At 42.0% G+C, this 14529-nt stretch overlaps 1 protein-coding gene across 1 annotated transcript in view; it reads right to left on the bottom strand.

Moving 5' to 3' along the window:
* LOC125009939 (inactive N-acetylated-alpha-linked acidic dipeptidase-like protein 2) overlaps positions 1-14529 on the bottom strand; it is a 284469-nt gene that overhangs the window by 63206 nt on the left and 206734 nt on the right. The window contains exon 12 of the mRNA XM_047588201.1: positions 13593-13682. Coding sequence (XP_047444157.1) covers positions 13593-13682 — 90 coding nt within the window. The remainder of the gene's footprint in view (positions 1-13592; positions 13683-14529) is intronic.

The following is a 14529-nucleotide window of genomic DNA, read 5'->3' on the forward strand; positions in this document are numbered from 1 at the left end:
TCCAAATGTCTTAGAAAGATAACCCGTTGAAATATTTATGCTCTGAGGTAGGATAAGAGTTTTCTCCTTTGTGTTATTCTATGACTTGGTGGCTGTAACTTTATTTTGAAGATATCGATGCTGTTTTTAAGAACCTATAATGATTTACGTAAAGCCACTGAGGATGAGGCAGAGACAGTAAGTCCTACAAAAAAGGTAGCCATCTGAGATAAGGGCGTCAGTATGCTTCAAATGAAGTCCTTGTGGCATTCTCAAACAGCATCTGAAACCATCCTCTCACATCTTTCAAGTGAAAACCTGAGGGGGTTGTGACGGTCGGCTTTTGTAACTTTCTGAAACCCAAGATTCAATCCAAGAAGCATGTCCATTTCACAAAGTGTGCAGCTGGCCATGTGTGAAGATGAGAAAGTATGCAGGGATTTCACTTCACTCAAAAGCTTTCTGTTCATTCCCCACAAAACTCCTTTTCATTGCTTTTCATGTGCACAGCTGCGTGCAACATTGTGAATCTTTGAGGAGAACCTTCACAAAGGTCAGTACCTTTGCTCGCATTTGTGCAATTCATGGCCTAGTAAATGACTGCAGGTTGTTTGATGCCGAAAGTCTGTTGTCACTGAAACTTGGCAGCATTGCTATGTACTTTTCTCTTTAGATATTGTTGCTTTAAGCATGCTCTTGCCAGTTTGCTTCTTTAGGGAATCATTTGCACCACATTTGGAGAGGGAGGATGGAAGAAGGAGACCACGTGATTGTCACTAATTAAATTGTAAACTCATAAATCCATTCTACTTAATAATACACATTAAAAGAAAAGTAGAAAATTGCCTTCAGAAGCCTTTTCTGTTACCTCATTAACTGGTACTCGTGTTGTAGGGATGACACTGCTGTCTCAAGTGTAGAGCTTGGTTCATACTCCTGCAGCCGATCTGTGTGGAGCCTACTCCGTAGGGGGCTACGCCGTTGAAGGCATTCATATCTGTGCACTTGCATGTCGGCATGGTTCTGTAATTATGCCACTAAAACCCTAGGCAACAAATACTTTACACAATGGTGAGTGGCTCATGTTGGAGCTAATAAAAGTGAGTCAGCAGTAACGTTCCCTGAAAGCACTGCAGGACAGAAGACATCTGAGTAGAAGTCATGAAGGAGGCCGAGAAAGGAGAATTTCCTAAGCTTGTCTGAGATGCTTGAGCAATCACGTCCATCACGACTTGCATCACCACAAAGCGTTGTTTAATTTTTCTGGAGCTGCGCAATAGCTATAGCATATACGTGATGCAGGACTATAAATTAAGCTTAAGTTTAAGAATGATTTGATAAAACCAATTGATTAATGTTGGACGAAGATAGCCAGTAAGGAACCGTGCACTTGTAGAGATTGTGGGAACAGTCAAAATGTTGCTAATGTTGGTACAACTTGTTGGGCAACCCAAGTCATGGAACAAATTAAATGTTTAGGTACTCTTTCTGGGAAGGACACTAACAGTAAGTGAGGTAGGAACTTAATGGATAGTGACACTTGCTAATCCATATTGGTGACATGAACTGCGTAATCTAAAGGCATATTTGGATCTGTATTTGACACAAACACTACCAGCTTCCCATGGCCATTGTGTATACCCATCAGTGTGCAGGAGGAGCCGGTGAAGGAGCTTGCCAGTGCTATCTGTTGTTGGCCTGATCAATGGCAGTGTCACCTTGCCAAGTCAGAGGCGTGCCAAGTCATACACGGTGCCATGCTTAAAAAAATAGCTACACATCGAACACTGCACACCGAGAGGCCAAGGGAGAAAAAGAGGGGAGGGAGAACAAAAGAAAGAGAAAGAGAGGGGGGAGATGAGTGTTGTTGCCACCTGCCACCCTGAACCCTTCCAACTACGCTGTGTCCAAAACCGCACTTGACAAATGAGTACAGGGACACTGAGCATAGGCAAAGTCCCTGAGCTACAACACTAACAATGCACACACTCCATTCCGTAGAGAGCAAGGGGGAGGGTGGGTGTTGGTGAAAAAGTGTGTGTATGACGGGGAGGGGTATAGAGTCGAAAAATCAAGAAAATACAGAGGCAGTGAGAAGGGAAGATAAAAACGATAGGTTTCCACTGCCACTTATCACTTAATTATTTTCAATCATTAAGTAGGATACTGTAGTATAACTTTTGCACTGGCTCATTATTTTTCTCTTCTTGTGATTCAAGGTGGCCAGAACCTCATGCTGCAATGCACGTCAGACGGCATGTCAAGAGTATCTATAAGGAAAAAATCACTTTTAAACACTATACTCTCAAGTTGTGGACTTACAGTCCTCTCTACAATGTGGAACCTTCCTCAAATTAATTTTGGTTAGTAACAGACTCTAGTCATGAGAGCTCCAGGTGGGCCAACTTTCTATCAGTCTTTAAGAACTGAAGAGGCTAATTAGATGAAATGTTTTCACAAATCCCATGCGTCTACCCCTGTTTCAACTTTTTTTTATTATACCATAGACCTGGATAACTGAAAACCTTCACAGGCTGCTTGCTCTCCACTGTGTTTTATGGCTTCTCCATTTGCAATGTTGATTGTTGGGCACATCTCCTGCTGTTTCACGCTATACCGTCTATTCTGTGCCTCAGCAAAGACTCAGCCTTTAAATGTCCCCAGCTCTCTGTTCCTGTTCCCGTTATATTTAATATGCTGTGTGTCCTAAAATGGCTTGCCGTTCGTGGGTGTAATGCACCAGTTTCCTCACATGGATAGCCAAGGTCACATCAAGGATATTCCAACATGTCCGGGAGGCTTTTAATACATTCTTAAAATATGTTTGACAAACATCTTATTTTTAAATGACAACAATGACTCAAATAGAAATCTCTGGTTTTGTATTGCAAGTTATTTTATTGTTTGAGTGAATTATTTACTTAATTGTGTGATTTAATACTTAATAAAAATAAAATATATGACTACATTAATGTTAACTGCACAGAATAGGAAACTATACATGAGTCTCTATATTTTTAACCAATATGTGACATTTCAAAACAGACCCCCTAATCCTAACTATAAGGTATTTGTAACTTTTACCCTAAAGCCAAGTCTCAACCCTCCAATAGCTGAGTAAGGACTGTCCAAAGTGAGGACTGGCCAAAATGTCCTCACTTGCACAAATGTCCTCGCTCCTATGGCATAAATCTGAAATGGGTCCTCAGAAAGGTAGCTGTACAAGAGTACACACACACACAGTCACACATTTTTTTTTCTTTTCCCGGAGACACAACTAGTCAAAAGACACACTTTCTCATCGAATTGAATGAGAAGGTGTGTCCAAACGTTTGACTGGTAGTTTGAAGTAACCTATTCATAACCCATTCACCCTCTCTTCTTAAGTTTTCATCTTCCAACTGTATGAATGAATGATAGGAGACACTTTTGACTCCCAAAAGGAGGGACATGTCATCACAATGTGCCTTTGTAAATCTACTAATGTCCCCACAACATCATGAAAAAACATGCCACAAACAAGGTTTCCTGCTTTTCTTTACCCCCCCTCCCAATCTGAATATTTAATATGGAGAATAACATCTCCGCCACCTCTTTGCCCTTCATCAGGACGTGTTGTGCACGCTTGGCCTTGTGTTTTTATGTAACTGTCATTCTCCCTCTCTCTCTCTCCTTTCTTTTTTACAACCTACACAAATAACATCTGGCAATTTGCCACATCTCCAAGGATGTGATGATTAAGGTCAAACGACAACCATTTCTCCTCTGTCCACTACGGCTGCGACCTTCCATGTGGAGATCTTTAACACTGATGACTGGACACATCTCTGTCAATGAACACTCTTAAAGTAATATAGTAAGAATTACAAGATGAATATTATAAAACAATACTTGAAACAAAGTATACAGGTTTTTTTTTGTTTTGTGTCACATGTACTTTGGACTTTTTTTGGGTGAGTGCAGTCGGCTCCATCATCCTTGTGCTTTTCTTCAACCATGAAGGACAATTTACTTCTTTATCATTCTTAGCACACATTACGTTCCGTGGCCCTTTTATTCACACAGCTCCACCCAGCTTCAGCCTGAGCAGACATTTAATCGGTCAGAATAACTGCAAACACCTGCCGGGGGTCTTTAAATTGCAAATGCAAGTCTACCTATTTAGTGTCTCTGTTGATAGCAAGGAGGGGGGAAAAAAATCAGCATTGGCTCGATGTAACACACACAATGCTCTTCAAGTGGCATCCACTGGTGAGTACAGTACAGACAAGAAAAGCAGTTAGGGCGAAGTAATGAGGATGTGTAGACGGAGAGAGAAAACTTATTAACACTGCTGTTTTTGTGGAGAAGCAGCAATGATGCCAAGAAATTAGACTGAGGCATTACACAGTGTTACCAAAATAATAAACATGATGAAACAAATAGAATCATTTCAAATTATTCAAGTTAATGAAGACAGTGAAGTTCATTATGGAAAACATTTACAGATGATTACAAAAAAAACAGGAAAAAAAAAATGAAAAAGTGCGTTGGGAGATAAATGGTTGTGTGTTATGGACCACCCGCTCCACCTACTGAGCCACAGCTGCATCCGAGCGCTGTCACGTTCACTCAGCCTCGTTTCTCCTCTGGGCCACCTTCCCATCATCATTCTCTTAAGCATAACTGGGAAGAGTGAGCTACGAATCCTCGTGCCAGAGGGGCAAAGCAGCTGGAGCAGATTAGACTTCCAGCTCCTGAGCTTCCAGTTCCTCTCAACCTTTGTTTTCGAAAGTGAACTGGCTCACAAAATGCCTCTTTAGGAGTGTCCTATTTCTCAGACTGTACGAGCCGATCTGGGCTATCGGCTCGTGAATGACCAGCTTTAGTTACGTGTGTTCAGACCTGGTATAAACATACATCGCCGAATGCTTCATCTCATCTTCTACTACTGCTTATCGTCACTAGGGTCGGGGGGTTGCTGGAGCCTATCCCAGCTGCCATCGGGCGAGAGGCAGGGTACACCCTGGACAACCTTTCGCACTCAAAGGTTAGCCTAATGAGCCTAATGAGCACGTCTTTGGAGATGGGAGGAAACCGGAGAAAACCCATGCAGACTGTGTCGCCCCATATTAGAAATATATAGTAGAATATTTTAATAGCTAGTGCCTCTAATGGATCTCTACTGCTGCTCCAGAACTGAGCATAGTGCTGTTTTCCATATGCGTGTCATGACTTTGGCACACACATTAAGTTATTATCAATTAGTGATCACCCTGATGTTCGCTAGACCTGAACAACACTCAACTGTATAATATTATAACTGTAACTCTATAACATTCTATACACATCTAATAAAGCAAAGAGGCATAAATGAGTGAGTAAACATGTTATTTAACCAAATAAGCTGCGTCCTCATACATCAACACACATGAAAGACTTTCATTTGTAAATCCTTACTTACTTGCAGCAGCTGTGACAATGTAGTCACCAAATTGCTATAATTTTCATGACTCATAACTCTCAGTCAGAGCTGGGGGGAAAAAAACACCACTGAACAGCTGTAGTCCACAGCTTACCTTCTGAATCCATGGCAACATACAGTCTATGTCTCCTTAACATCTTAAAAGGCTCACATTACGAATGGACAAACATCACTTACGGTTTCTCCTTTTCAGGCAATCACTTCTAAAAGTGTTTGTAGGCAAGGCAGAACTCGGCTGATGCGGGAGCACTTCTGTTGAGTATAGGCGCTGTTTGATGCGACTCAGGACGCACTGCGTTCGCACTTCCAACGGAAGGTGGAGCCACGCCAACAAATGCAACCCGAATCTCCTCCAAATGTGGTCAGAGATCGGATCTTCCTTATGCAATGTCAAAGTGTCCTGGAGGTGTTCACACATGTCTTTTACGTGATCAAAACGCCCAGATTGGACCTTGATGCAAGGTCTGAACAGACCCCTAAACTTATAGCGACCTTCCAAACTCACATCACCATCATCACCAGCACTGTGAGTAAAATACTCTACATATGTGAATAGATGAAGCTCCACTCAAGGTTCCCTTATTTCAGTAAATGTCATCTGGATCAACGCCTTGTCTTGAAAAAGGCAAGGAGACAAAATTATAAAAAGAATTCTACATGCAACGAGGCACTGTTGGAGGACTGGGCTCTTGGCTGCATTGTCATTATAAAGCTTACAGTGACACTAATCTGGCCCACGCCTGAAACTGTAGATCAGGGTTCAAACTGTGAGGGAGGACAACGGGAAAGTCAGAGCACCGGCGTGAGGTGAAAGGAAATGTGTGCCAGCATTCTGAAAAAACAACAGGGGCTTAGTCATTGTAGTTTGACCTGCTGATTTGGCAAGCTTAGCAACTCGCTCAGCGTTTGCCGTAGCAGTGGTTGTGACAATGTAGTCACCAGGTTGCTACAATTTTCAAGAGTCATAACTTTCAGTCAGGCCTGGAAGAAATACAAAACACACAGAAACAATGGTACTGTATTTTTTTTTGTAATGAAAAACATAAGGAAGATGAGGCTTATAAAAACAGCAAATGGAAAATTGCTTACCAACCACACTATTTATATTTGCTTAATTAGGATAAAAAAAAAAGAAGGCTCAGAGTCAAATTTAATGAAGAATCATTTGGGAATCTCTACGGGAGCCGGACTTCCCATCACTAGTGTCTGGCAACAGGATGTTATCGGGCCTTTGGGTCCTATGGGTGGAGGGGATGGTCCTCTGTGGATCAGGCTTGTTCCAGTGCATCCCACAGATACCTGATCAGTTTGGGATCTAGTAAATTTGGAGGTCAGGTCAACACCTTGTGCTGTTTTTTTTTTGTTTGTTTGTTTGTTTTTGAGTCGTTCCTAAACCATTTGTATGTGTCTGCCTGCGTCGGCTGCATCCTCCTGGGGATCGCTGCTGCCATTAATTAGTGTCACTTCTGTGAGATAGGGGTGCCTGGTCTGGTCTTGGTGGGTGGTACATCCACATGAATGCCAGGTCCAAAAGTTTCTTAGCACTGTCAATGGACAATTTCAATGTTTTTTTTACCTCTCTGTCAGTGTTTTGAATTTTGTGGCAGAATAGCTGTAATGATTAATGTCATGATGATATTTCCACGTGCAAACACCTTTATACTCATGTTTGACTTTTCTGACTCTCATCTGTGCAGCAAAGGAAATTTTGCATATTGGTACTGACACATGGAAAAGGGTATGTGCGTTGTACAGAAGCCCAACACTATGCTGCATTCCAACACACATTGGGGCACATTGTGACTGGCACACACGCCACACCTCTTTGGGCTGATTGATTGGACTCATTTCGATAATGGCGTTGTATGTGGATGCCGAGAGATACATTTGTCAAGAGAGACGTCTTTGCACTTAATCACTGAGGTGCGATCGTGGACATTGTGTGGTGAGCAGGGCAGGAACCTCTGAGAATATATGACTTTGGTAGTACTTTGGGGACAAGAGGCATCAGCATCGGCAACAGAACCCGTTTACTATTTATGTCTCCTCCAGTATCCACTGAGATTTTGGCAAATCTCCCAATTAATCTGTTGGGTTGCAGTGGTCCTGGGGTACAAATGGTGGCTTTATTTAGCATGTTTTGCAGGACACTTTGTAAGATTGATTTTAATTCTTTTTCAAGCAACAAGAGGAGAAACACTTGCTATCCCCTATGTGTGGAAGAAAAAAAGAACTCCAAAGACGAAAAGCATTGTAGTGTGGTATAAGTATTTCAGTGCAGCAACGACTTGTGAATTAGGGGGAAAAAAACTGATTCACAAACACATGGCTCAACACTAGAGAGCTCTTCAAGCCAAGATTCAGCTGTCTACCTTCACTGGAAGGACAAAGGACACTCCTTTGAGGACAACAGCATACACAATTTAGACAGAGAAGACAGGTTTGAAAGTGGAGTAAAGGAAGTCATCAATGTGAAATTGGAAAAAAAAAAAGGCCTCTCTCCCTGAACAAGGTGAGATGGACTGAGATATAATCTGCAATCATCCTACAATACAGTCTGTGCGCAAAAAGTTTCACCCCTATTCACACCTAGATACTGGACTCTCTAGCTGATAATGGGTTGTTAGAGACTATATGTATGGGCCTTTTCAGACCTTGCATTAAGAACCAATGTGGAGGTGCATGGTAATGCCAGGTCTGAACACAGGTAACAGCACACGAAACCGCGTAAGTAATGTTTCTGCTGACTGGATTTTTTAGACTGACCGGAACCTTTTTGAATCCAGGTCTCTGGTTGAAAATCACAAATACGGAGCCCATGTCTCATAACAGCAACAATGGTGGTCTACAGGTTTATGACGGTGCTGCATCAGATATTGGCCCTTGTTGGGTGGCTAAGCCAATATATACTGTTGCTCGCCACTACAATGAGCTAAAAAAGATAACGGACTGAAATCTGGACTGCATATTTGTGTGCAGCGGTTGACGCGGATGCTCTGCCTCATCTTCTGTTGTTGGCTGAGTTCTGTAGCAGAAACACGGCACACATAGGCCTGGGATATGAAATACAGTCTTTCTACAACTAGATGCGATTCTGCAATAGATCGATCCTTACGGAGAAATTGTCAAACAACGCCAAGGAAAGCCGTTGAAGAAAAGATTGTTTTGGTACATGTAATTGTTGCCTGAAGCTGTACCTAAAGCTGGTCACGCGATCGGATAACCCCGATCGGATCTTAATGCAAGTCTTAACAGGCCCTAAGTTTCTGGTTATTAACAGACCCTTTTCATGTTTGTTTCTGATGCTACTCTTTAAACCTCAACTCCTCACCAGTCCTTTAGATCTGGAGAAGCTACTTGGATGAGTAATGAAGGGTCTTCAAGAAATCCTTCAAGTCCAGCTGTCCTCGTTTCATCTTATTTTTGGGGATTTTTTGTTTGTTTGTTTTTTGAAAAATGCACCTGAAAGAGTGGCTGCATGTTGCCAGTGGCTCCGTGATGCTTACCTTTTTAGGTTATACTTAATGTGTTATTGGTTGTTTTTGTCTGACTTGTTCTTGTTTATTCTGCGACTTGAAACAATCAAAATGGTTTTTGGTCATTTTTGTCTTTTTGTGCCGTTTTTATTTATTTATTTATTTTTCTGGACTTTTGGATGTGGCGTTCGGTGTGTTCCAGAGATCGTCTGCTCGCGCTGTCCGTGTCCCCTGAGCTGCCTGGAGCGGGACCTGAGATTCCCACTGAACTTCAGAGGAAGCGCTGGTGATGCCGGGTTGGAGTTGGCGGTTGTGGAGAGGAGAAGGAGGTTTGGGTCGGCAGTGCTGTCTGTCTTCATGGGGAACATGAGTTCTTTGGCGGCAAAATGGTGGAACCCAGAGGGAGTGTGCCATGAGAAGTGCTTTGGAGACCTAGGTTCACAGGACCACAGTACGTCTGTCCCGGCTTCGAGACCTTACGGGCAGACACACTCCGTCGGCACATCCCTCCCTCAACGGACAGGAAACACCATGCAACACAATCCGTGCCGCTGTTGCTATGCAACTGGCCAAACAACCGCATCACTTTGGACACCAATTTGCCAACTGCATTTGTATATTTATTCATAATACTAATTCTGTAATTTTTTTGATTACACTGTTTATCTTATTTTACTAGATAATACTTTTGTGTATTTCATTTGTGTGTTTTAAGAGTGTTTACAAAGCTACTGTGACAAAGTAAATTTCCATTTGGATCATTGAAATCTTTCTAAGTCTAAGTCTAGTCTAAATAATGGTGCTCATTCACTCCTTGCTGAAAACCAAGACCCACTGCATTCTGGCAAAGAACAGACTTCAAATATTCTACATAAAACCTGGGCATGAACATCATGGATACCGTTTCATTCAGTCCCTCTCAGCTAGATAGGCATGTAAAAAAACAATACACTGAATTACGTCAAATTAATCCACTGTGTATGAATCCATGCTATGTTAATTATATTATTTCCTACACTTTACATGCGTGCACAGCAAAGGTGAAATGTTTATTCCTCAAGATTCCTATAAAGTCACTGAAAAGTCATGAAATCTATTAGCTTAAATGGGTACGAACTTTGCTAATAACATCATTTTTTGACTGACTGGTAGGATTTGCAGAGATAAGGCATTTTCTACGAGCAGATTTAGTCCAAAAATATCCAGACTGACACTGTGCAACCTCCTTCAGCCCTCAACCGCAGATGAGAGTGGCATGAGCATGCTGCAACACTCTGAAACATGCCCCTGTCACAAGAATGGCCTGCCTTCGTTTTTTCTTGCATTTGTTTTTGGGGTCAGTAAGCCTCCTAACTCCTTTCTTTGCAGATGGGTGAAAGAGGTGTCGAATGGAAATCAAATCAGCCTTTAGCTGAGCAATTACCATCCGGTGGGGAAGGGGTGGATGTGGAGGTCGCCTGTAGAGAGAAATACAACACCATATGCTGCTGGTATACGCATACGCTGCTCAGACCTGTTTTTGCTATTACTTCAACCGACGGTGGATCTGAATTTTAATAATGCACCCATGCTTGGGGGCTCTTATGAACGACAGGTGACTGCATAAAAAACAGACTTCCAACTGCCTTTAGAGGGAAAAAGGAAGAAGGGAAGAAATGTAGTGAGGTTGTGAGGATGTTTTTATGTTTGACTTTTTCTTAATCTTTGGATAATACAGAGGAACTCTGGCATTTTCATGATTACAATAACAGTGATATCGTAGTTAATATCCTGCTCTGTTATGGGAATTAGTATATTATGATAAAATAATAAAAGTACATAAAAACTTGGCAGTACTTCAGTTCTGGGGATAATCGCTTCTCTTGCCTTTTTTCTGGAAGGCTTCTACTGTGAAGCAGCTGCACCGAATGGCAGAACTCGTAAATTCAAGTCAAACTGCGGGACACACGCATCTGGTAATAAGTTTGATGAAATAATATATGCAGACAAAGTTTGCTGTAAAAAAATAAATAAATAAATAATAAACAAATCTTTGTGAAAACAAGCTTTTATAAATATTATAAATGGAAATAAATTTGATGGGATTTTACTAAGTTCTGTGCTCGGCATCTGCTTTGGATTGAAACGCAGCCCGGGCTCAGAGAACACAGAGCAGGAGCTCCAGACCCTTTTGTACTCACTCGCACATTTATAAAGTCACACATATATCAGACACTCATGCAGCGCAGCCAGAATGCTATGCGAGTCTAAATATTGCAATTCTCCAGATCAAAAGCTTCTTTTGTTCAAACTCTCCCACACATGCCGCTCTCCCAAATGAATCTGTTTCTGTCCTCTCCTCCGAACCCTGCTTCGCGGAATAAAGTTCCCTTTGTTTATTTGAAGGGCTATTGTTTAACGAGCTCAGTAGTAGGCTAAGCCATTATCTTCGCTAACAGTTCTGCCAGGGCGGTACTTGTAAACTAAGTGTAATTTCACACATATGAGGTGCCAAGGTAAGGACATACCAAAATGAAGTGTCTTCATTTGGAGCCGGACTCCATAAAAGATAATGAAAATGTCACTGTGTGCCTTACGTAATTTGTAATATGTGACAGCGATCCTGCGGTGACGGTAGCTATGGTGAACTGGTGGCATTTATAAGCAATGAGAGTGTTCCTCCGAACGGGGAGTGCTATTTTAAAAACATCCTGCTCTCCGAGGTACCAATCCTAATTTGGCAACGGTTTACGTAACCAGCTCGTATTTAATCTGACATTTACAGATACGTCATTGAAGAAGAATAAGTTAGAACTGTTATGGCGGATGAGCAAACGTCAGAAAGACACAGGATGCACTTAATGCTGCTTTTGACCTCTTCATTTTCCCACACATACCTTGCCTTGAATGTGCACATTACGAAAATGTGAAACCACATCTGTGCTGTTGCTGTGCTTTTTCAGTGGCAGTGCCTCCTTAGTTAGATCTGCTGTAGTGAAGAAGTGGAAGTAAAGACAGCGCTGACTGCTCCTGCAGAGGCTGCTTCATCTCCAGCAAACATCAATAAACACCATCCGGCTTTGACAGTTGCAGCCAAAAAGGATGTTCACTTTTTTGCACTTTCCTTAGCTAACCACCCTGCTCATTTCATTTGGTACACCAGGAGAGTGACTGACAGCAGCTGGCTTTGCGGTTGCCTAGCAACAGCTGCCTGGTACCAGTGCCTCTGCATGTGTGGTGCAACTCACGTTCCTGAGCCTGACAAAGTAGGCTCTGTATTTGAGGAAACCTCTAACACAACTTCCTGGATCCACTGCTGAGTGAGCTTAGAAACATTCTGGTGGTTTGGCTAATGTGACGATGGGGAGCTTGAGGTAAAATGTTTAGATTTTGGATGACCCGTTGCTTTAGGAGGATTAACTTTGCTAATTAATTACTCAATGTGATCCATGTGAATATAGCACACTGTGTTCATGTTCTCCCTGTGCCTGTGTCAGCTTTTCTTCCCGCATTCCAACACAAATTGGCCCTAGTTGTGCATATGATTTTGAATGGCTTTGTCTCTTTGTGTTACTCCTGTAATAGATTGGTGACCTGTCCCATGATCCTCTAGAGCAGGGGTGCCCAGAACAGTGATTGCCATTGACCGGTAGACCGTCAAAGGTAGTGTATGCCATGTACAGTATCTTCACTATGACATTTGATACTTGGTTGACATGCAATAAAATGACTGAGTGATTGGCGGCCAGTCTGAGATCTCCCCATGCGGTCAAACCTCCGACGCGCTAAGGAGTTTGCCTTCCAATTTAATTTGACAACAGGGGCACATTATTATTATTACGGAGTATTGTTCTTTGGAACTCTGGTTAGCTCCATGCAGGGCAAGTCTTCAGAATAAGTGGCCATAATGGATGGATGGACATTTAAGTTATTATTCAGCCTCAGTATAATTTGTGGTAGTGGAAGACAGAAATCTGTCAATTCTATTAAAACGTCAAATTTAAAATTTAATTATTTGAAATCGCAATGCCTGTATTTACTGGGGGTAATAACACATGTTGTCTAAAACAAACAAATGGACAAACTGCTGTTGTTATAATAAAGAAATCAGACCCCCAAGCCAAAGTGCACAGTGAAAAGAGGGGTGTTCTTAGTGGATTTGGAGGTGCAGCTCCTCATCTGGCAGCTCACTGTGGCTGCTCCTTGCACCATTACTCCCTGCGGTTCTTCCATAAGCTCAATCGCCCTTTGGTTTAGTCAGATAGTGGCTTAACAAAGCTGGACACAAACAAGATTTCCTCTTCTTCATTCACGACTTGGGAGTAGCAGTAACAGTCTTCTAAATGTTGCCTCTGGAGTCCAGAGGATATGTTACAGCAATATAAGACTGTAGACACTTTCTAGCTTCATACACAGGGATCAGTCCATCTTCCAGACTTGACATTGTTTTATCAACATCTTAAAAGGGGTTTTATTAGAATGAATCATGCTTTCTTGATTACCATTCATAAGTAAGCTTTATAAATGGTTTGAATTATTTTCAACATACTTCTCCCACTCCATTTTATCAGTTGTTTACGTCTGTTGTTTAGGTACTTCTTGATTATGCATACTTGTTTGATTAGGTCGTCATTACACATACTGATCATACACATGTTCACTTGTAGAAGTACAATTAATAATAATGGTCCTACCTTAGCAATGGTCTCGTGGAACTTGAACAGTGGATCCAGGGTTTCTGGTGACTCTGCAGAAAACTGTGCCTCTGACAGAAAACTGGTGGTCTGAAAAAGAGAGGCGAGAGACAAGAAAGGGCAGCTATTACATATGACACAACTAGAGTATCTTCTAAACTTCCCCCGTCCTGTCTTTTCAAGTCAAATCATTATCACTTTTAGAAACCTTTCCATTATCATGGGACCACGGTGATTTCTACCCCGATCTTTCCATAGCAAATAGCTCTGTCCTAGTCTAGCAGTAGAAATGGGTGACTTGTCAAGTTTTTGACAGGAAACAATAGTAAATGCTCTCAAGGCCACCGGGCTGCCAGGACGTTTTGTTCTGCTGTCAAACACACACACACAGGCTCAGATGCTGACACAAAGTCACATAACTTTTCCTGCACACACCCCAAAATAACCTTACTGTCACCTCGTAATGTCCGAAAAACAAAGCGTCTCGCTGAGACTTCCAAGCCACGGTACTGCCTTTGTGGAGGATTCTTTTTCAAATTAAGTAGCAGACGTGTACGTATATACACAGTGAAGCCTGGATGTCAAGAAATGTTTGACAAAATCTGAGGAACCTACGAGTTTTATGGACACTAGGGGTTGAGTGACTTATGATGTCGACGTCGACTAATCGATGACATCACGCATAAAAACACAGAAAGTAATGCTTTGCAACAATGAAATCTACTGTATATTCCTGACCTGAATACATATTGTATCGTCTCACAATGAGGAAGTTATACAGGCTTTTATGCAAGCTTACTGAAGCTTGAACACAAACTACTACAGCCAGTGCAGAATGTACGGACTTGTACACTGGAGAAACCAAACAACCCATCTACAAACACACGTACCAACACAGTGAGCCAGCTCATCAAGAAATGACTCAGCGTCCACCTAC

The sequence above is a fragment of the Mugil cephalus genome, chromosome 6 (assembly GCF_022458985.1).
Source record: "Mugil cephalus isolate CIBA_MC_2020 chromosome 6, CIBA_Mcephalus_1.1, whole genome shotgun sequence".
NCBI classification, from domain to species: Eukaryota; Metazoa; Chordata; class Actinopteri; order Mugiliformes; family Mugilidae; genus Mugil; species Mugil cephalus.